The sequence below is a fragment of the Balearica regulorum genome, chromosome 2, assembly GCF_011004875.1.
Source record: "Balearica regulorum gibbericeps isolate bBalReg1 chromosome 2, bBalReg1.pri, whole genome shotgun sequence".
Lineage (NCBI taxonomy): Eukaryota > Metazoa > Chordata > Aves > Gruiformes > Gruidae > Balearica > Balearica regulorum.
The window spans coordinates 27,341,419-27,364,267 of record NC_046185.1 but is presented as its reverse complement, the minus strand read 5'-3'; the positions used below and the strand labels follow the sequence as shown (position 1 = coordinate 27,364,267).

Here is a 22,849-nt window from a genome sequence, read left to right as displayed (position 1 = left end):
AAATGCGATTCCGATACTGATTGTTCTTCCCTTGTTTTCTCTTCCAGCACAAAAAGAGAGAAAACACACTGAGGTACTATTACACCATTCAGTCAGGCCTGGGATCTCAGGAGTCCCTCGACATTCCTTTCCTCCAGCAACCCTAAACCCTGACAAGAATGGGGACAAGAAACTGTATGACCTCCTTGGTTCTGCAGGGAGCCAGCAGCCTCCTCATTTATTACTCCCCACTTCTGCTTCTTTTTCTTATTGTTTAAAACCATCTATCTTTCTCTTTTTTACCATCTCAAATGAAGACTTTGAACACATGCTCTGCATCATGTTATGGCGTACTGGAACAGCTCCTCAAAACGCTGAACTTCACTTGTGATTATTTATCTAAAAGCTTTGTTTTCTTTTAAACTTTGCATTTTTTGTTGGACTGTATCTACCAATATCTAAACTCCCCAGCCTTCAACCTGCCATCTCAAAGAAGCTGATGCAAAAGAGTCCAAGTAGAGTTTACTGTCGGTCTGTAATGAGAGTAAAATGATAAATCTCTGTACTGAAAGCCAGCTGCTTCATTCTTGACTCTGATTCCCCCCTCCCGCCCCTTTTCTTTTGCATTCTAGCTAGCATACAGCTGTAATAAATGTGGCTCTTCTCACAAGCCATGCAGATGTTAACAGTTCTGTAGGACATCAAGAAACATTTCAAGAATCTTGTAAGTGCTGACTAAACTTGCTTGAATTACCCACACTACCTCCTCCACATTCCTATTCAGTAACATTAGCCTTCCTGAATGTATTAAGAAAAAAAATAATTAGCATTTAAGCCAAGACATTAATATCTAGGTCTAAATGCATTATCAATAAACAAGGAACGTTCTTAAGCCATCAGACAACAGATACTCAGATAGTGAACCAAAAGAAGTCAATTTAGTCTTTGTCAAGATGACTAATGCATTTTTCATTTCTTATCTATGTAAGAGCGGCTAAATGACAGTCTGAAAATACATATTTATAAAAGTCATGGCTGCCTGTATTTGAAAGAAAGGTTCAGAACTATAGCAAGATCTTTTCTAGTAATCAAGTGAATTAATACTAAATTAGAGTGAAGGAGTTCAAAGTGCTACCTAGTACATTTTTATTAAAGTTATATTAGCATGACAGTCATATGCATTAAAGATTAAGCTAAAGCCTCAAACCACAGTCGGTTCTGGGCAGGAACTAGAGTCCAGCTGTGCAGGTAGAGGACTAGATACCAAATGCATTCATTAAGCTGGTCTGTACTAGAGATACTGTTTTAATAGTCTTCCCTCTTCAAGCAGCATGCTTAGTCTCCTGTTTCGGGGTAGGACTTTCAAAACATGTGAAGCCGTTTAGGAGCACAGTCACCAACAAAGGCAAATGTGAGTAGTACTCATGTATTACTCCAGACGCTTCGAAAATCCCACATCAAATACCCTACCCTGTGTGTAAACTTCACACTTTCAAAACCTACTGGAAGGAGAGCTGCGGAGCGATTCACAGCACTGAGCCATAAAAGGATCACAATCTTTGACAAGTTCAGAAACAAAATGTGCAGTCGAGAGTTTCTACGGTGCAGTTTTGAGATTGTCTCCAGTCAAGTGTCAATCTCAGCAGAGTTTCAAAGAGGACAGGGTAGGGAGAAATCAAATGAACATATCAGTACATTTCCTGCAAGGGATCGATAAAAAGACCTCACTCCTACAAAGACTTACATACCTGCTCAACTTCAGATACTTATCCTATTATGGTAGCACTCTTGAAGTTAAAATCGTCTTTGAAGGCGCAGGGCCCAAATAATTTGCCATGAAATGTGGAATTCAGGGTATTGTTTGTTCTTTAATTTAGCAATACAGGAAATCTGAATATAAAGCAGAATTGCAACGTGCTATTTTTTTAAATGCTTCATGACACTGCTTTTAGAGCAACTTCATCAAAATGTCATAAAAAGAACATTTAAGCATTTTGAGATAAGCAAAAAGACAATAGACTACAACCTTAAAAAGAAGTTAATGTAATATTAACAGAAGCTATGTAATTAGCTAGTCCAAAACCTCAACCTGCCTTTAAGCTTCCCCGAATAAAATAAATTGGGAGGAGAGAGCAGGAAGAAAAGAACCAAAAAAAAAAAAAAAAAAAAAAAAAAAAAGGGGGGGGGGGGGTGTTAAAAAGGCAGGAGAAAGAAAACCCTCATGAGCCAGAGTCCCTCACTGCTGTTATTCCTCCATGAGCGGAAACGCTCAGTTCAGTCATGGCTTAGGAGGCATAAACATCATTGAAATTCAAAGGCAGCTCCGAGAAAGAGGACGCCTCAATTGGTATGCAAGTGGTGTTTTCTCGCCCTGAATACATTATGAACTTGCAGCATGCTAATATGCCATGCTATCATAAGCACCAGATGGAACAGTAGGCAGTGTATGTCCCATCAAACCTCAGGAAGATGTATTAATGTTCCTGCTCTTTTTTTTTTCTCCCCTTCCCCTCCCTTCCCCCTTCCCTACTACAGCCCTTCAGCTGTGTCCCTAGACTGGCACATTTCTTAGCATCAGTCACCTGCTCCTGCAGCACAGTTCTCCAGGGTTGCCTCATCTTCACCAGGTGGTGCCAAGCATCTTTTCAATCTTTTTTATCGCAGAAGGTAAAGGCCACAAGACGTTTCAGGCTGTGCTTACTGAAGGGTACCAAGTACAAAAGCTAACATCATGAGATAAATGATAGATGAAGAAAGACTTCGGGTTTAAAGCTAGCACAATTGTTTTAAATTATGTATAAGTAGCGCGGCACAAATTTTCCCCTCAGTACTTTTGGCAAATGAAAAATTGGGGGGCAGTGGCGAAGGGTAAGATTTTATGCGTAACCAAATAAAACAGAGGAAACTGGATTAAAGATCTTTGAACTGAGTTCCATTTTTCACCACAGTGGAGACCTTTTCAGAGATGTACACAATTCAAGAGCCATTTATAGGGTAGGAGGCAGGGTTTAATTTTAAATCAGAGTATGAAACTTAGTAACTGGCCCACAGACAAATTAGTTTACAGGATTTTGATTTTTTTTTTTTAATAGAGATATGACATTCCTTTGACTTGAAGAATTGCTTGGACCTGTATATATGATTCTAAATAAGTGTAGTATTTTAATACTGCTTTGCATCATTAATGAATTCAGTCCTAAGCAGGTTCTATCAGACTAAAGAGAAATGTAATCTAGTATTCTGTATGAAAGTATAGGCATACGTGTACAAAACTAAAAAATATTTTCTGGTATCACCTGAATTTTTCCTATGTATTAATAGAAATATGCCTCCTATTAAAATATATAGTTTGCAAGAATTTTTTTCCCCTCCTACTGGGCCCTTCAAAAGATAAAATTAGGTCCTCAAGACTGAAAATGAAGAGTCTGCACATTGAAACCACAAGTAAGAAAGACCTGAGATGGCTGAAGAAAAGCAAATCAGCTTTTCTCATTTGAACTTTTAATGTTCAAGTGTTTTTAAACACATTTGTTTTTCAGAAAGAAATCACATCAGTAAACATTTTGCTAATTTCTGATATTTTAGAAACCATCTGCTGATTTACAAACAGGTCTTACTATACACGTAAATCCATTACTTTCCTAACGACATTAGCCTTCTCATAAATACAGTCTAATTCTGCAAGATGTATTCACAACTCACACAAACTTTTCTGGGAATTAACATTGCTCAAAACTTCACAGCAAGTCATCTGTTGCATGTATAAGGATTTTTCCAAGTATTAAAGTCTGGTTGACAGGGATTTTCCCCCACCCATCTAATCCTAACTAAAATAAAAAATAATTACCTTTTTCTTTCCAACAAAGCACTTTACGACTGTTACTCAAAAATAACAGGCATTATTCTAGCATCTATTAAGTCCAGATAAGACTCTAATACAAGGATGTCTTAGGGACTGAGAAATCAGACCATTTTTTTTCCTTTTTCTCTTCCTACTGAATATTAGGGGGACTTGTTTTGTTTCTTAATATTACCCTCCTTTAAGGGTAATTTGATAGATTATGATTTGCATTGTGCAAATAAGTCTATGTAAGTCCATTGTCCTGCATTATAAAGTAATTTCTGACACCTAAACAGCACTCAATTTAATTACAACATACTGAAACACTACAGCTGACTCCCAAAGGAACCTGTTTGGATCAGAAGATGATGATATATGCTAGCTGCTGATCATCTTTCACCATCAGATCTGCAATCAACTGTTTTAAAGAACAGTATCAGAACATCTGCATCATCATATTAATTTGCGGCAAAAAGCCCTCCAAAACCCAGTGATTGCATGCAACAATGTGCACATATCCCAGACTTGTAAGCAGACATATTTTAAACCCAACAGCTTTACTGTAATGACCAAAGGAGACACCCACCCCCGCCCCCCCCCCCCCCCCCAAAAAAAAAAAAAAAAAAGGCAAAAAAAAGCTTTGATTTTGATTTAGCAAGCTTCAATTTCTGCAGCAGAATCCCCATTGGGTAATTCATCAAGGCATCTATTCTGTATCTATCTAGTGTGGCAAGACAGCAAAAACACTTACAGCCTCCAAAAAGAAAAACACTTGTGACAAAACTATTAAGCATTCCTGGTGATTAAGTAATAGACATTCATTCTTTCAAGACTGTCTTGAACCAATGCCCCAGACAAAACCATGCAATCATATTTGCCGGTGTCAGGATGAAAACAAGGCATCATGATTTTCTTATTCCTTCAAGAAAAAGCAAGTTATTCAGAAAGCTCTGTCTGAAAGAATATAGAAGCTAACTAAGGAGAGAGTATATCATTTCTCTTGCGGCTCTACAGGGGGATGCTGGTCAATACCTGAAATGTAAGTAGTATTTTTATCTTTGGAGCTTTTACAGACTCTCAAGAGCAGTTTGAAGCAAAAGCTTTAAGGCAGCATAAACTAAAGAATTCAGTTTCTGCCGGTCTCTGAAGATTAAATACCATTGCTTTCCTTCCTCAAAATGAAAGGAATTGGAAATTACTACTTTACCAATTGACATGTCAGAGAAGAAGCCTGGCCGGCCAGCTGTCCTGAAGAAGCAGCCATGCAGGTCCAACCTTTATTCCACAAGACGTGGTTCTGCCTGTGCACAGGCGTTTGAAGAGGCCAAAGCACGGGCTCTTCCTCGGACGGTGGCGAAGTTGCTATATACGCTCTGAAGACTCTGCTTTCATAACCAAGCTCTCAATGAAAGTTTCATGCACAGATTCATGTCCTGTGCAGCAGCCTTGCTTATTAAAGATAGAAAAGCCAAATACAGATTTGCTTTTACAACCACAGAGAATAATGTAAAGAGAGATGTAAGGAAATTAACAAAACAACAAGAGCATTCTTCAAAATACTTTAAAAATTGAACAAGAGAAACAATAAATAGTATTCCCAGAGAGGCCAGCATCTCGCTTCCTCGATTTGCAAAGGGAAAACAAAATGCTCACATTGACTATTAGAAATTCAGAAAAGTAAAATATACGCTCATTACTGCACAGATCCCCTTCAACAATTGCGAAGGACCATGCTTTTTTTTCTGAAGATGCAATGGAGTCTGATGGCAATCTCAGTGTAAAATAATCAAGTATTGACCTTAATAAAGTAATTGAAATTACTTCCAAGTTCTAACCTGAATGAGATCGACAGAAGCTCACTCTCTCTTTCAGGACCCCAGAGCAAGGAGATCTTGCAGCGCCATGAAAGGATGAACTCAACTTCAATTCCAGAAACTGAGTTTTATCACTGCCCTCCCTTTGCCAGTGGCAAAATAAAAACAAAAACACCTGAGTCCAAAGACACAGTAAACTCTGTTGCAAACCAGTTTCTGAGAAGAAAACCAATGACCTTCAAAGCTATTCAATGGCAGTGCCATCTGACCTCGCTGGACATCTAATTAAACCCTTTTACAGACATAACCACGGCTGCTTCAATGAGCATCTTTCAGCTTTCTTTACCACATTAGTAACTCTCAAAAGTCCTTATGGTTCACTCGGTATTTCTTGGTGTGTACTTTCAAAACCGATACAAACCCTGATTCCTTCTCAAAAAGAACAAGCTTGTCGCATCCCTGTTTTTTAAAGACAATTTCTGTACGTTGTAGTGTTTATAGTTTAAAAAGTCAAAAATAATGTACCTTGCACAGTGCCAAGCAAAAAAAGTAGCCAAAAGAAACAGTAACACTGTCCACAGAAAAGGACCCTTCTAAACTTTGGTTAGCAAACTCTCTCCTAACTAGAATACAAATAAGTGTGTGCAAAGCTAGCAGATATAATTACGCAATCAACAATTACGTGGTGAAATGGGCTGGAAAAATAAAATTAAAACAATAAATGTTAATTTGTATTTGCTAACCACGAATGATGTGGTTGGTGCTCTGCAAGATGTAAAATCCTTTTTAAAAAAAAAGGATTCTTTTAAAAATTCAAGGAATAATATGGGGAAGTCACACATAGGAGAATCTATAGAGATGGCATTCACTGGAATTATAAAACAGCTACAGTGAAAATTCAAGGCTGTGTACACAATCTTGCTGCCCTGGCTTAAAAGGGCCACCAGAATATATTTGGAATGCAGAGTTTAGAAGTAAGAATCAAATTATGGCTGTATTTTCATATGATCAGAGTACACACATTTTCCAAACTGTAATCTTGCGGCAGGAAGACTATTTGAATCATGTGTGTTTGCATGACTCACAGAACACGTATTAAGGAGAGATCTGAAAGATAGAAAGGGAAAGGCCTTGCATCACTAAACCAGGAGATTACTCCTTTAGCAGGATGTGGTTTCAAAACTGGAGCAGAATAAGACAGTGAACCCAGCATCGCTCGAACAATCAGAGCAAGGGAGAATCTGCACCTGAGGTGCACAGGAGGGCTCCCAAGGCTTGGAGAAGTGGATTATCAACACAGGAAGAAAATTCCAATAAGAGATTAGAACTGAAAGGGTACAAATTTAAATTTCAGAGATGCTTCTGAATGACTTATAGAAGACAGAATAGCACATTAACCCCCAGAAGAGAAAAGATGTATCAATAAGCTGGAAAGGGCAATGGCCTTTGAAAGGTAGAATATATACCTGCTTCTTGAATCATCATTTCAAACCTCGCTGGAAAACAGTTAAGAATATGCAAATCCCACTTCCTCAAATCTCAACTTATTACAGAAAACCCCTTTTTATAATCAAGAATGATAGAGGCCTGACCCTACACCAGATCTGCATGAACTTGCAGTACGCTTGAAGGGTTACCAAAATACATTTTTCTTCCTTATTCCTCAGCCTCTCCTCCAAGAGGTGATCAATACTGATTCCTTTCGCTCTTCTAGTTCCATACTTCTTTCGGTCAATATGTAAAATGCCACAGAGCTTGTTACAGTCTGCTTCTAAAGGGATGTCCATAATGAAGGAGAACCATATAACAATTATGTCCACACATTAATAATTGTGTCCACTGCTGACAGTATTTCCTTTCAAACTTCAGAAAGATTTCCTGACACCTTTGACTCACACTTTGTACCTGTTTAAAAGCATGGTTACGTTGCAGGCAGTGTTCCAGAACATTTATCCACATTAATACTGAAATAGCTGGCTGGATAATTTAAATTAATTCAGATGTATGGGTCCTACCACATAGTTATTCCTCATTAAAATTTCACAAGATTGCCAGATCCCAAGAGCAAGAGAATGAAGTTGGTTTTATTTTTAAGAAGTAGAAATAAATGCACAATTCATTATGCAATATCATGGAAAAGCTCAAGTAAGGCTGTAGCTTCATGCCATAGGAATTTGGGCAGGAGATTTTTAGAAGTTGGATCGGTTCAGTCTCTTTTGGCACTACAGCCCTAAACCAGCTGCAAGACCATTACTACCAAGTAGTATGCTGCAGCACAGGGACAAAACCAAGAGGTTGGTGAATCTCCTGCTGAAGCGACACCTCTCACATCCCAAGGTCTCCAGAAACTTGTTGTCTCAAGTTCTTCTGCAATTAATGCTCACAATGAGGCTATTTCTCCATACTCTACCTCTAACTGGCAGTAAAAAAAGAAATTACTAGTAGGGAAAAAATAAACAGCCTCAGCAGCACAGACAAATAGATTCAGCTTTGGTACATGGAAGCACAGCTGATGAGCCTCCATGGGAAGAAGGTGCAGTCCTTTCAGCCATCACCAAGTCTGACAATTCTGCTCTTCTACCAGCACGCAATGGCAAAGCTCCTTCTCAAGTAATGGTTTCAGATCAGAGTCAGTGAATAATTAACTTTAGGTGCCCAGAAGGTCAACACTGCTGAAATTTCCCCCTGAAACACAACACAAAAGCCAGTGCCATGGAACGCTTGCTCTCCCTACAGTGCACAGGGCTGAAACACCTCAGACTGGGTATCCAAAACAGCTAATTGATCCAGAACAAAGAATCACCATGCAGGCTGAAGCAGCCTCAGAAGATCAGATAATCCATGCCCTTCTGCCTCAAAGCATGTGCAGTTAGATCAAGTTGCCAGGGGTCTGTCCAATATGGTGTCTTCAATAATGGAAATATCACTACCTCTCTCGACAATCTCTTTCAGTGTCTCACCATCCTCGTGGATTTTTTTCCTGGTATCTACTTGGGATTTTATCATGGTCCATTACTTGCACCTGTTGCCTCTCATCCTATCACTATGCACTCTGAGAACAGTTTGGCTCCATCCATCTTCTCTATACCTTCCCATTAGGTAGCTGTAGACAGCTCATGACAGAAAAGATGATACAAAGTTTGTTATATTTAACTAGCAACTGCCTACAGCTCACCAACAGGGAAATACTGGAGATAAGATGCTTTACTCCTGCCTCTCAAGAGCCTCAGTAACTCGGAGACATGGGATCCATAGCACTACTCCCTCCTCCAGAAAAGATGTCCATATCCTCACCTTCAGAAGATTGGCAAGCAGAACTGGTTTGTGTAAGACACAGCGAAGCAAGACAGAAGAGGTGAGCTTTGATTTTATTCAAGTTTTTTGAGTGGAAGCCTCACTCTGGAAGTGAAAGACATGAATTCAAATCCTCCTTCTGCTTGCTCATGTTCAAGTCTGTAATGTATTCCCTCAGTGGGGGAAAAGCTACTGCCCAGCAGCGCCTTATTCCGGATGGAAGTAATCTCCATCGCTCTTGTCCTGCCCGAGACCTGAGCAGGAAATAGTTCAGGAGGGACCAAGACCTGAGATCAAGGGCAGCAAGGAGGAAGCAGCTTCTGCGGTGGTCCTGCTCTTCGTCTGGTGACTCTCGTGTACAAGAGGCAGAAAGAACAGATGTACATCACAAAACGCAATGTGGTGCAGAGATGGCTGAGCTCCTGGCGAGTTGAGCCAGTGAATATAGATAGCATGGTACAGCATGGCAAGGGCTTCACCAGCTTCAGAGGAGCTGCACGAATGTAGAGTTAGCCAAGCGGGCCAATACGGCCAGACTGTGTCTGCGTACAAGTAAAACCCCAAGCGCTGCTGTGCCCTATGGATTTCCCAATTTAATCTCTACTTGCCTTAGTATTGCTGGCTCTGTGATCGGTTTTACACCACACACATTTCTGGGAACAAAAAGTAAGCCTGCACTTGTGAAGAGACCAGTGTTTCTAAATACACACTAGGCATCCTCCGAGACTACCTACCAGATCCAACTGTGCAAACGACTCAGATACAGAAATGCTTCAATTCCAAAAAGACACGTGTGAACTCAGCACTGGCCTGCTTAACCCTGTCGATACCAAGGCTGATCTTAGCATGCACAGATGCAGCTCAACATGCTTGGGAAACTTTAAAGCTGCAACAGTGATGCATCTGGAAGGAGGAGAGAGTTGAGGGCAATTCAAAGGCATGCAATTCTGGATTTGGAAACCAGCTACTGTTTCAACTGCAGAAGCTGTCTTTGCACTTAGCTTTCATCTGTGACCTGGCAGCGAGAGGTCAGGCTTCAACTGATTTTTTGTAGAGTTATCCTTGATGTACACACTTGGATGAAAAAAGGATGCAGCCAACAAATCAGAAAACTGGTACGGGTATAGGTACAGGTCCTGAACAGGACCACATACCATGTCTTCTTCTGCTCTTACATGTATCAGCTTCTCTATTTAGACTTTTCAAATTGGCGTATCACATAATTTTACAATTTGTTTTACCAAAATTGGTATTTCAGTCTTTTTTAAAGTTGCATATACATAGATCACATTGATTTGCAAGCTACGATGATCATGCCTTAACTGGCAATTATGGATTAGCGTGGAGTCCAAAATCTTCAAATAAAGATGTGTTTGGTGCTAAACACCCTGTGCACACCAAAGAAGTACCAATCCTGAGAAACGGATTCATTTGTTCCTCTCCAGCTAAGGGTCTGAGTTGAAAAGCACTAAATCTTCACAGGGAAAGAGTGTTTGGGACTCTGCTTAAAAATAATATATTAGCAGCTATTTCTGCAGCATGATCTGCATCCCATGATGTGTTAGTTACTTTCCATGCATACGTACCAAGGTGCTGTTCACAGCCCCATGGGTTAAAAATAAGAGCAATAATGTCATGCAGACTTTGGAATTTATTACTACCATAAAAGAAGAAGAAACTTTAATACTTTGAAAAGCAAGTCATTACACGTCATCTTCCAAACCCTGCAATACGTAGCTGAAGAACCTAGTGACCCACGGTCCTCTTCAGGAAACAGCTTTTCACTCCTATCTGAATCCTGAAGAAGATAAAGTCATTATGTAGGATGATTGGAATAATGATGCAAGGTTAACACTCAGATTTAAGTATTTCCAGACACATTTTCCCAGTTTGGCAGGAAACTTGTTTTGCAAGACACAGAATTGTCCTAATATAACAGCATAGCAACTGCAACTTAAAACAGAACAAGTCAGTTAATGGACTGTTAGGAGACTTTTGCTGTATAACAGTATTTAGATGCTTGTATTTAAAAAACAGGTGGATAATCCAAATGTTCAGTTACTAGGACACTAACAGTTATGTCCATGGCAATTTTGTTTCTGTTCTTTAAACAAATCATCACTTGCAAGCACTAATGTTAAAACCAGAACGCCAGTCTAGTACACAGTGGCTATAAATGCCAAATCAATTTTCAGCAGATAATAAAGTCCATGTTTTACAATCAGCAATGCACTGTTTTACTACCCAAAATGTAAGCTAATAATATATAGCTCTGCTAAATGGAAAATGCAGATATGCTGTTAAGAAATGGGCTGGCTGTGAGATGATGGATCATTTCTGCTGGGACCTTCTTAAAGCTATGTGCAAATGTTTTGAAAATATCACATGATGTGGCCATGTGTTAAAAATTACAGCCAGTTAAGTTCTCTGCTAAGAAAAATATGTGGGCAATTTATGAAATGCACTCCAGGATGGAGATATCTTAAGTAAAACCAGATTTTGAAAACAAACCCATTTTTTTTGAAACATGAACTTAAAAAAAAAAAGTTGCAGCCACATCTGGAGAGCAGAAGCAAAGAAAGGGTGGTCTGACCTAATACCAGGCCATCTTCTGAAAGAGCAGCTTTATTTCTGGGCTACAATGACTGTGATCACTGATTGTCCTTTTAAGGAAACCATGCTGAATACTGCCATGGGCAATAATAAAGCATTTTGTAGGCCAACATCTGTTCTTTGAAAGTACTATAAAATGACTGATAGATTTGTGATGTTTCATAAATAAAGTTGAGAATAAACAGTTCTTAAAAAACAAACAAACAAACCAAAACAAAAAACCAACCCAAACCAACACATTCACAGTAATCAGACAAACCAGTGTCCGGTATTAAATTTGAACACTGTTCCCCCAGCATCAATTATTTAGAGACAAGCACTTCCTCAAGTTCACGACAAAATGGTTAACTTGGTTACTGCAAGCTGCATGTTAACGGGATTATCTTTCTACACACTTTTCTCGGAGTTGCAGTAGCGCCCAAACAAGAGATCTGAACCGCTTTTACAGCGTTTCATTAGCAAGCCTCGCTGCTGTCGCTTTGCCCTGGCAGGCAAGCGAGAGGTGAGCGACCAGTTGCAATTATAACAGTACGAGCAGTTTGTCTTTGAAGGGCAAATTTATTTTGTGTAAAAGTGTTATCGCTACACATAAACCAGAACCCGTCTTTATTACTTCCTGCTCTTTCCCCAAAAGGAGGAGGACTTCAGACGTCAGAATCAGTAAAGGGGTGCTTCTGAAATCAAGACTTCACACATACACAAAAGGCACCGACATAATATCAGATTACATAAAAATGCACATCCTTTTAATCTCCTGTACATAATGTGCTTACTTTTAAAATACAAAATCTGCCCCAGATGGCTAATAATGCCCATTTGAAAAAACCCAACACCACAATATTAAAGGGCTAAAATATGCTGTGAACAGATTGAGAGGCAGTTCATTCTAGAGGAGAGTAAAAAAGTGCAGATGGGTGTCAAAAATAGCCAAGTGTCAGATCTGTTCAAGTATCTCCATTCTGGCACATGCTCCCAGTCACAGCTGTTAGTGTATTCTCTGTATCCAAGTGCAAGGTTTTCTAACACTCTGAGCTGACATTAAAACACACTTCTTGCTTGCTACTGCTTTAAGAGAATACTGGAAATTAAAGATTTATTTAATAGTAAAGCTTAACGAGTATTGATAAGGGTATACATACTTGAGTGTAGCGCATGCCATTTTGATTAAAGATGCATGAAATTTTAACCAGCAGGTAGATTAAGTAATTTAAATGCCAAAGGCTTAATAGGGTTTCAAAAACCTCCACTCTAGGCATTCCAACAGTGTTTGCCAATAGCCCCAAATAATGCACACAAGAATCAAAACTGATAAGATTGTGTCGTTTTAGTACATTCAAATACCTTAATAAAAACAGAAATAGTAAACTGCACAAGAAGATGAGTTTCATACAAATATAAAGGAAACATCAGAGGATTCAAATTATGCAGAATGCACAGTTTTCCAAATTAATGAATTACCATGATATTTCTAATGAAGACCACATTCCCAGGAATGTAATGCATGCAAATCAAATTTGACATTTAAAGGGTTAAATTGACCTTTCATAGTCCTCAGTTGTTATCTATGCAAATTAATTTGCCCATATTTCAACCATATAAATCCTCTTAGCCTTGTGCTTTGAGCAAACAGAGCCCACTTTCTTGTTACAACCAGAGGATCAGCAAACATACCAGCAGTAGGGTATGACCGTGTATAAAAATCCTAAAAGGAAAACATTCTTCCAACAACTGGCAATACCTACATGCAACTGTGGTTGCAGCAAACTGGCAGATACTGTTTCAAAACACCATCTGTGAGGTGTACAGACTCTCTGTGATCAAGCGTAGCCTCTTCTGCCTGTCCTACCCAAATAATCCACAAGAACCAGCCAGCTGTAGGATCTCTAGCCCTGTCTTTTTTTATCCAGAGACACAGGCGGCTATAATCAGGCACATGGCTCTCTCCAGTCCTTACCAAGGGGGGGGGGGGGGGGGGGGGGGGGGGACAAAAGAAAAACAAAAAAAGAAACCAAAAACCAACAACAACAGAAAACAAACAAAACACACCGAATTCAATCCACTCGGTTGTGGTCAAGCATCTCGCAAAACCCCTCAGACAAATCACCCTGCATAGAAGCACCGTTTTCATTGGCAATAACACTGATCAATTAGACAAGCGATCGTAAGATCCAAGGATAATATTTTCCTGAGGAAACCGACCTATTAAAATTTCCAGCTCCACAGCAATTCCTCTAATTCAGCAGATTTTTTTATTGTTTTATTTTGAATCAACATATTTCAGTGATCTGCCTGGTGGCAGTTAAGGACTACGATTTAGGACGACGCTGGAATAATTTGCTTTATAAATCTCCTTCACTTCTCTAACATAAACAGCTTTTCACAGAGATAATTTCAGCTGATGGGTGAACGCTGTGAATGATCTCTACCGATCAAATGTTTGCAGATTCTAGGTACAGCTGACAGTCATGAAAGCCAGCCCAAAGCTGTATTTCTCTTCGCTAAAAATGATCCCCCGTGCAGAGACCCGCACCCACAAAGCCAGTGACTTTCTGCTATTTCTATCCCTTTTCATTGAAACATCCAGTCCTGCTCTAAGTATCATCTCTGGCAGTTCCCTCGCACAAATTCCCCTCCCCCAAACATATACACAACAGAATTAGCATCCACGATCGCTCCGTACCAGTATCAGCTTGCAAATCACCCTCTATATTAAAAGAGGAAGAAAGAAAGAAAAGAAGAAAAAAAAAAAAAAAAGAAAGAAAAAATTACTATCAAAAAACAATTAGTGTTTCCTCATTTAAAACCGAAAGAGCTGCAATAATTTCAACTCACCAGGCATCCTTGGATAAAATATACCACACTGTAAATGGCTCTCTCCTAAAAGCAAGCTTATTTAGGGCTCAGTGCCTCCTGTTCTGGAATGAACAGAGAGAAGCGAGGAGGGCCATCAGAACTGGCTGTGGCAGCGTAGCTGGAGGCAGGATGCTGGGCGCGTGCGTTTGCCAGGCAAAGACAGATGGAGAGCTGACACTCTGTATTGCACTTGGAGCAGAAATGTGAATGATGACAGGAGCACATGTGGCCTTGAACCCAGCCCTGTCTCTTCAGGCAGAACAATGACAGGGATGTGTGTGCAAATTATCACAACCCTGGCTCCCCTCAGCTGACTCCTTTTACTCTACCTTTCACACCAAGTTCCAGTTGACCAAAGAATAGAAAGTAAAATGCGGAGTGATAAGCCAAACACTGAATTATTCATTTTTTTTCTTTAAAAGTTAACCCTTTCTTCTGCTGACAGCAATTAAAGAAAAAAGCATCGCTCCGAATGAGCTCTCCTCCAAAAGTGGAAACAAATTCATTCTTTAACAGCCATAATTTTGCACTCCATAGGACTACGTTTGTTTATTTAGCTAGAAATTCAAAACGTGCACAAGGATATACGAGAGGGTCCCCCCTCCTCTTCCTCCCCTCCCCACACTTTTGTCATTATTATGCTGGTTTACTATAGTGAACGGAGTATCAAAATCACTCCCTTTCTCAGATTCTCAGTAGTATGTGTAAAATAGAACACACTTAGAAAGCAGACCACTTTTATTTTACCATAGTGCTTTTAACCCCCTGGGATTCCTGCATTGATATGTTCCAAACATTTGCAGCTTACTCTCCTTTACCTTGCATGGTGATCCATGGGGGATGAAAACAAAATCTTCCCTATAAAGCTTTTTCAAAAGCTAAACAATCATGTCCTCCCAATTTCTGATTTTGCACACCCCTTAAATGTTTATCCTTCACATGAATAACGTATGCCTGGCTAGGTTCAATGCACTCTTCCCTATTAAGCTTTAATGGACACCATGATACATAAAACTACAAGTCTTTGTTATAGTGCTTTATCTAAAGCTGGCTATTTTCTTCTCAGCAGTCCCTCTTTAGTCCTTTGTAAAACATCTTTGCCTCTTAGGAGAAACATACGCCTGACTCGCATGCCTTCTGTAGCACGTATAGCCTTGCACAAAATTCCAGGCACAAGGGAAAATATCTTCTTTTTAAAACTCTCCTCCCATTTAGCACTTGCAAAAGCTTCTCCCTTTAGTATCAAGTATTTCTCTAGCAATTAGCGTGTAGGTCCTGGTTCCGACTTTGCCTTTGCGGTATGCATTTAAACCCACACAGAAAGGCAGTGATTCTGTCAGGTCTTCAGGAGCTGCGTTCTTATCAGTACAAGACTCATCCTTTTGTACTTATTTATGCATCCCCCTGATTTTACGTTATGCCATCTTCTGCCTCTACTATGCAGAAACAACCCTGCTTTCAGGCCTTCCTCTTCCTTCCTCTAGCTGCCAGAGCCCGATAAAGATCTAGTTAGGAAATGGACACACATGCGAAATTAAGCAAAAAATAACACGGACTGAACCCATGAATATTTCTCACTTAAAGCAAATGAGTCCATTTACTCATATTTCCACAATAACTTTTTTAAACGCTACCTAAGTGCCACCCTTACGCTTCACTTAAATAGGAGAGAGACTCCAAACACAGGAGTGGCGAATTCAAGACGATCAAAGCAGCAAAGGAGCAGCTCCCCTCGCCCCAGTGAGCACCCCCCCAGCACTAACAATATAACACGTCTGCTACTTGAGGCAGGTCTTTTCTTCATCTTCATCAGATATCTACTGTAATGCAGTTCTCTGTAATGGATTTTTGAGTGTCGGAGCGCCCAAGAGAAACACCAAAACATGAAAATGTTTTCATGACAGACCGCTTTCATGAAGGGGGGAAGAGTGGAGGGGGGAAAGGGAGACAAAAACAAGCAAAGTCTGTGCCATAGAGGCCTTTAAAGAATTTACCATTCTTTTTGTTTTATTATTTGATGCACTATTTAAAACCAGGCAGTTAGTATTGTATTTGCTGTGTTGTTTTTCTTTTTTAATGCTGTACTCTACATGAAAGGAAAAACATTTTCACAGTTGGAAATGCAACCTTTCATCAACATAGATGCAGCCTGAATCAGCTTTAGAGTAGAAAGTAACGTGTCAAAGGTATGACGCATTTTAATAAAACCGAACAATATTCACTCTTTAAAGTAGGTCTTAATATCAGTACATTGTAAATCCACAGACCACGGCTCACGAAATTGAACTTCCATATGCTGTGTGATTATGCATCTTTTTTCTGTGTGTAAAAAGCCTTTTTAAGCTGTTATCTGACTACAGTAATTGCCATTTAAATTGATCCACGTCAACAAAACCTGGATCCCTGGAGATTCTCACCTAGAAGTCTGCTCGTGGAAGGGGCTAACAGAATGCCTGTGCATCTGAGACTACTTCAGCATTTTCTCAAGCAGCCAGCTGCATGAATAGTTTTTCCCTCTCATTATTTAATACACTGAGGCAGGCTGCAACCCATTTGGCAGTCCTCCCTGAATAAATATCTGTGGATATTTATTTGCCTTCCCCACTCCACCCCCATTTTTAATGCAGTCACTTAAAGCTTCCCCCAACAGTTTTTGCACCAGGTCTGAAATTTTAGCAGGCCAAGCAAAGGTGGACAGTTGATGCTGTAAAATGGTTTTATTCTCCTCTAAGAAAGCTAAGGCAGTGCTTTTAACATAGGAACGATTCTGCTGTATCACAAGAGTCAGTACTATGTGTAATACGAAAATGAAAGGGATACAAAACAAAGAGAGTGAAAAAGCCAGAAGATAATCTTTGGCCAGGTTCTTTATGGTGCGTTACGCTACACCTTCCCGGGTGTGAATCAGCTGCTGCTTTGACAATCATTCAAAACACTTTCCAAAATAATTTTAAATAATCCTCTACAACTCCTAATGGGTAAGGAAGGCAAAACAGCCTCCATATTCATATATTTGAAGGGGGGGGGGGGGGGAGAAGATTTTTATGCACTGGATGATATACAGTTGCTAAGACATGGATCTGATGGAAAGGAGAAATTCCAAAGAATCACCATTTAAAAGGACATAGATTGCCTTTTGCGCAGACCTAGCTCACTAACAGGGACTGGAAGTCCACTGAAACGCATCTGTAGTTCATGAAAGCTCTCTATTAACAGTGAAGGAAGAATTTAACTCAAAGCTTTTCTGTAGGACTTCTCAACTTCCCGCTCCACTTATAGCGGACTGTTGTGATACATTGTGACTTCACACAGTGGGTATTAAGTGAGTTAATTCAAAGGAGCTGAAACCTCATTGATCCTAATTGAAAGCAATACACCCAACCAAATAGTTTTCTACCCCATCTGCTCTGGCCTGCCACCAGCTATTCAATACAAGAGAATTAATAGTTTCAGATATTCTAACCGACCCAATAAAAGCACTCATTTAAGCAGGACTGCATTAACAAAGTGAAAAACCAAGGGCAAAATGGGTTCAAATGGAGCATTTTACTCCTAGTTGGCTTTAACAAAGCTGAATAATGCTTATTCTGACTTTTTATGTGCAAGACTTGATAAACTGAATGAGAAGGCACTCAATGATCAGTCAACGAGCATTGATGAATGGTCATTAGGACCCCCCCAATCTCAGGGAAGGCCATTCCACAAAGTGGCACACCAGCTTGAAAGGGCGGACTCACTAATGTCCAGATTTCCCCGCTTGCTTGTTCCACTTTCACTTTCAGACCACTGGCCACCAAATGAGGCTGACATATTGGAAAATAATCTTTTATGGGCGAGTGGTAAATAAAAATGGAGGCATTAGCTGGGCTTTCAAATTCAAATCTGCTAGTTTTGTCAGCCCCCAAACGTTTTGATTTTCCACCCAGCTGGAAGCTATTAGTGTTTTCTTAAGGCATCCCACTGACAGGGCAAACCCACCTAATGTGTGAGCTGTAGAGCTGATGGGGGACGACCACTTCTGGATGCTTTCTGAACTTTATTCAGTTGATTGTCCAACCAAAGTACAGTCAAGGCAATCCCTTCTGGAGAAGCTCACTAATTTCTTGCTGCTCAGCATCTCCTGTCGCCTGGTGTAACAGCAGTCCACCTAGGACTACAACAAGTACCCTCTGTGCGACTTTTTCCATGACGTTGTACCTAGCCTCGCTTTTTTTTTTTACTGTACTACCACAAAAGAGCTCAAGCTATTCAAGAAAGACACTTCTTTATAAATTTCTAACTCTTTGCTTGGAAACGGAATTAAAATATTCCAATAAGATATGTGCTTATCTGTTAACAGTAGTTCTTAATGCATGCAACACAAAACATTTGCCAGATAACACTAAACATTTCCCTAAGCATTTCCTTATTGGCAAGGCTTTCTGAACTTCTGAAAAAAGACAAATGGGACCCTTAAAACATACATAGCTCCATGAAACACAGACTAATTGAGATTACCTACACAAATACTCAATAGTTGAAAGCTAGAGTCACCAAACTGGGAAGAAAATATTTTGGTGGTCTAATGGAAACTGTTCATCATGTTACCTCTAATACAGGATTAAATGCATTGGAGGTGAGAAAGCATACGTCTCTTTTTTCAGTTAAGAAAATGTAAAAGTCATACTATTTCAATGGGATAATCAGAAATTAGTCCTCTAAAGAGGATTTCAAATCATCTGTTAAAAAAGACAACCTTGGCAGTGGGTCAGACTTGGCAACCTAGATTGCCTATTGCTTATAGGTTAAAAAAAGAACCAAAGAAATTCATTCTTGTTGAACGCTGTCTGAAATCCCAGTGGCATTTCAGGTATATTTCAGTTTTTAAAACAATGGGAATATACATAAATGTCTATCATAGGAGAAGAATACTTCCACTAAAAATTAATTGACTCAGAATGGGAGGGCCAACACAGGCTTCAGGTCTTAAAGAACACACGCTCTTACAGAATAAAATGTGCGTTTTAGTAACAACACTCATATGGACAAACTCACATATATGTACCCAGGTTGGTGGCTATTTCTTTCACTTGATCTGAGCTAAACCAAGTTTTGCCTGCATTTTTTATTAAATACAGTATTTGCTATAATGTGGGTAACGCAAATTAGAATTGACTGTTAATTACTATCATCATTTGGATTCAAAGGAAATTACCACACCATGTGAGCATAGGCATCACTGATGCACTTTAGAAAATTTGATATTGATTTGATATTATTTCTGAAAGGACAACAAGAAAACACTAAAGACGCTATTTCACTGACTGGAGAAAGAACACATTTGGCGTGACACAGAGACGCCTGGACGAGAGTATCTGGTCCTGCTGAACTAGGGTCATATTTTAAGATCCAAAAAGAAGAAAAAAAAAAAAAAAGGAAAGAAAAAAAAAAAGATTTCAAGCTATCAGTTGCTTTTTGAGTGGAAGCTCTGAGTGTTTGCTCGTTCAACACGGGTAGGGAAACTCCTCCTGCTGTAGTATATTAACCCTAGTTTTGACCTTTAATCAATGTCTTTTCAATGCATAGGATTTTCATAATAAAGATAATGTGAGAGCATATTTGTGTGAAAGCGTCTCTACCACTAGCCATAAATTTGAGCCTTGCATTTTTCTTTGTAACATGTCAATATTTGTGACACTAACTAAACATATTTTATTCATTTGACAAGGACTGTTACATTATATTGAAAACTTTTGTTTCAATGTCACCACCTCCCCATTTTGACTGATGGCGAGTTAGTTTTGTAAAAACGCAAGGGGTGATAGCGTATGCTCCAGTGAACTTTCCCTCCTCTCAGCACCAGAGACAAAAACCTGCAGCTCTGCTCTGTGCTGGCAGCCATCTGGCCAGCTTTCTCTCAATGCCTGCCCCACACCACACTGCAGGCAAAATTTCAGGGCTCTAGAGCTCTGTGGAGCTATTCATGACATACCAATTTCACATTTTCTGCTTGTACGCTTGCAACAATAAATGCTAATGAGGACTATGAATGACATTTTTAAAGACAATAAAAAGGTCTCCAAATCCCTTGCATATGGAGACACTATTTTCTAAACTTCACCTTCTGTTAGGGAGCCATTACACTCTAAAGGAAAAAAATAACCTAAGGAGAACAATGAGATGATCAAAGCATAACCGAGTCCTTACGAATTCCAAAGAAAACAATGTTTGCAAAGCTAGCTTAATGACAGACAGATTTTATGCCGATGTACAGTGGTAACACTTCGGTGCAGGAACTGTCTTTTTCAATAGCACTGCTACTTCTCATCGGGGGGGCTCAAGAATTATGGGGGGTGGGAGGGCGAGGGGGGTGTGGGGCATGCTGCCAGATACCAAATCCTTGCTTTTACTGATCATGTAGAACCCCACAAGCCACAGATTTGGACTTTTAAATTACTAATCTCTAGATGAGTCCAAGGGTAAACTGTTATCATTAATTGATTTGGAATGCCTTGCTTTCAGAGATTACCGTACTGACCAAGTGTGGCCAAGAGAAATACCTAATCATAATGTTTCGTTTCCCCAAATCTGCCTTTTGCAATGCTATTGCTACTCTAAAAAAAAAAAAAAAAAGTTGCCTTCACTCTTGGTACTGTGTTTTTATACTCAATTAAAGACAGTTTCCCCTTATTAGCAAGGATTAAAAACACTTTCAGGAAAATCCACCAGGTGGAGCAAATACACAGCAATACAAAAGACTTATTTATGCTCATACTGCCATTTTCAACAGGGAAAAATATTTTATATGGAAATATTCTTACTTCTTGATCTCCCTTCTTCACCCTTTTATCATATATTGATCACTTTGCACTTATTTACCACATTTATAATGGTACAAAAGCTTTGTTCAAAGGGACCTTGATACAAAGCTATTGTTGCTGATGAGATTCAATACAAATTTGCAAACCACAATACTTAATCAGGTATATAAGGGCAATTAAAGAATAATATTATTCAACATATACATGTATATATTCAACAATATAAGGATACCGTTGTGTTTGTAAAACAAACTGACAAGCATTCAGAAAGTAAAGCTTAGTCTTGCATTTGGCAGCAAAATCTTTACACTGGGCTCTGCTACAATGGGCTGGAAACCATGCCCTTCTGCATGCCTTGTTATGTGTTGATGCACACAGTAGTGCCAGTAACATCCCAGCAGTGCCATTGTACAGTATGTTGGCATTTACTGTTAATGCCTTTATTTTAGCATTAGATCCGTCAACTACTGAGTAATTTCAAGAGTGCAGTGAATGAAGACTGTAAATAAATATTTGAGCATATCTAAGACAGCTAAGCATTATTTCTCCATTTAAATTATTTGCTTTCCAGAGCCAGGTGAGAAAGCCACTTCTTCATCAAATATTTTAACTTTCCCTGATGAATACGAAGGGCTAATGGCATAAAGGCAGGGGGGCAGCTTTTTACATGACGAGAACAAAGTCCTAACAGAAAAGTGGTTATGGATGAGTCTTCTCACAGTTATAATAGGACAACCCACTGGCAGACCCTGTAATTGCTAAAACAGCAAAGCGGTATTACCAAGTGAACTGTTCTAATGCAGTTCAGCGTCTGGAAACACACCAGAATCAGTACACAGACTCATTCAACCCTTGATGATGGAAAAGCATTATCATTTGTGAGTGACAAAGGGACGGTTCTGATTTTAGTCACGGAAATCTTTCTTTCCAGTGTTTCCTTAGTTATACCTTTCATCACATTTTTCTCTACTTTTCCATTCAGTGCCCTCTGTCTTCCCTCTGCCATTATGCCTAACCCTATGTTCTTGATGCTGGGGACACCACCTCACCCTGCTACGCACCTCCCCTCCCCAATCCCCTACATGTCTCGTGTCTGCTCCTTCTGCTTTGGACATTCGTCCTCTCCCACCTCTGCTAGCCCTGAAAGCTAGAAGTTCCAGAATTTGAAGCTGCAAGTACTACCATAAAATTTTACCCGTAATAAATGAAAGATCAACAACCAGCACTCTAACATTGAGGGACAAACACTGTACCAGTTAGGTTTCCACTACAAAACTGAGCCAGAATGGGATCCACTTAATGTGCAATCAGAGGAGCATACCATGCTCCCTGGAAACACAATGTGTTGACATAAGCTCTGTGGTTTTAGTCCAACCCAGAGGAAACCCATCATAGCTGAGGAAAATTAACATACAAAATCTTTGTTTCTTTAGGAATGGGGAGGAGCCTTGAGGAACACAGGTCTTTAAACATCATTTCATTTTATCTAATTGTGTTGTACTCCACATGGTGCTTCGTTGTAGCCATTCAGAAGAGAAGCAGGAGAAGAATGCAGAGGTGATTATGAAGTGGAATTTCATATCAAGAGCAAATTACACCACTTCACACCAGGAGAACATCTGCAAAGAGCAGCAGTAAGTGTTTGGGCACAATGC

The 22,849-nt window shown here is 39.6% G+C and overlaps 1 protein-coding gene across 9 annotated transcripts in view; it reads right to left on the bottom strand.

Moving 5' to 3' along the window:
• Positions 1-22,849, bottom strand: part of RUNX1T1 (RUNX1 partner transcriptional co-repressor 1) — a 114,261-nt gene that overhangs the window by 64,839 nt on the left and 26,573 nt on the right. The window contains exon 1 of one of the 9 annotated variants that reach the window (XM_075743741.1): positions 14,374-14,488. The exons of the other annotated variants lie outside the window; for them this stretch is intronic. Coding sequence (XP_075599856.1) covers positions 14,374-14,380 — 7 coding nt within the window. The 5' untranslated portion in view covers positions 14,381-14,488. Of the gene's footprint in view, positions 1-14,373; positions 14,489-22,849 lie in introns of those variants that run through there. 9 annotated transcript variants of the gene reach the window in all.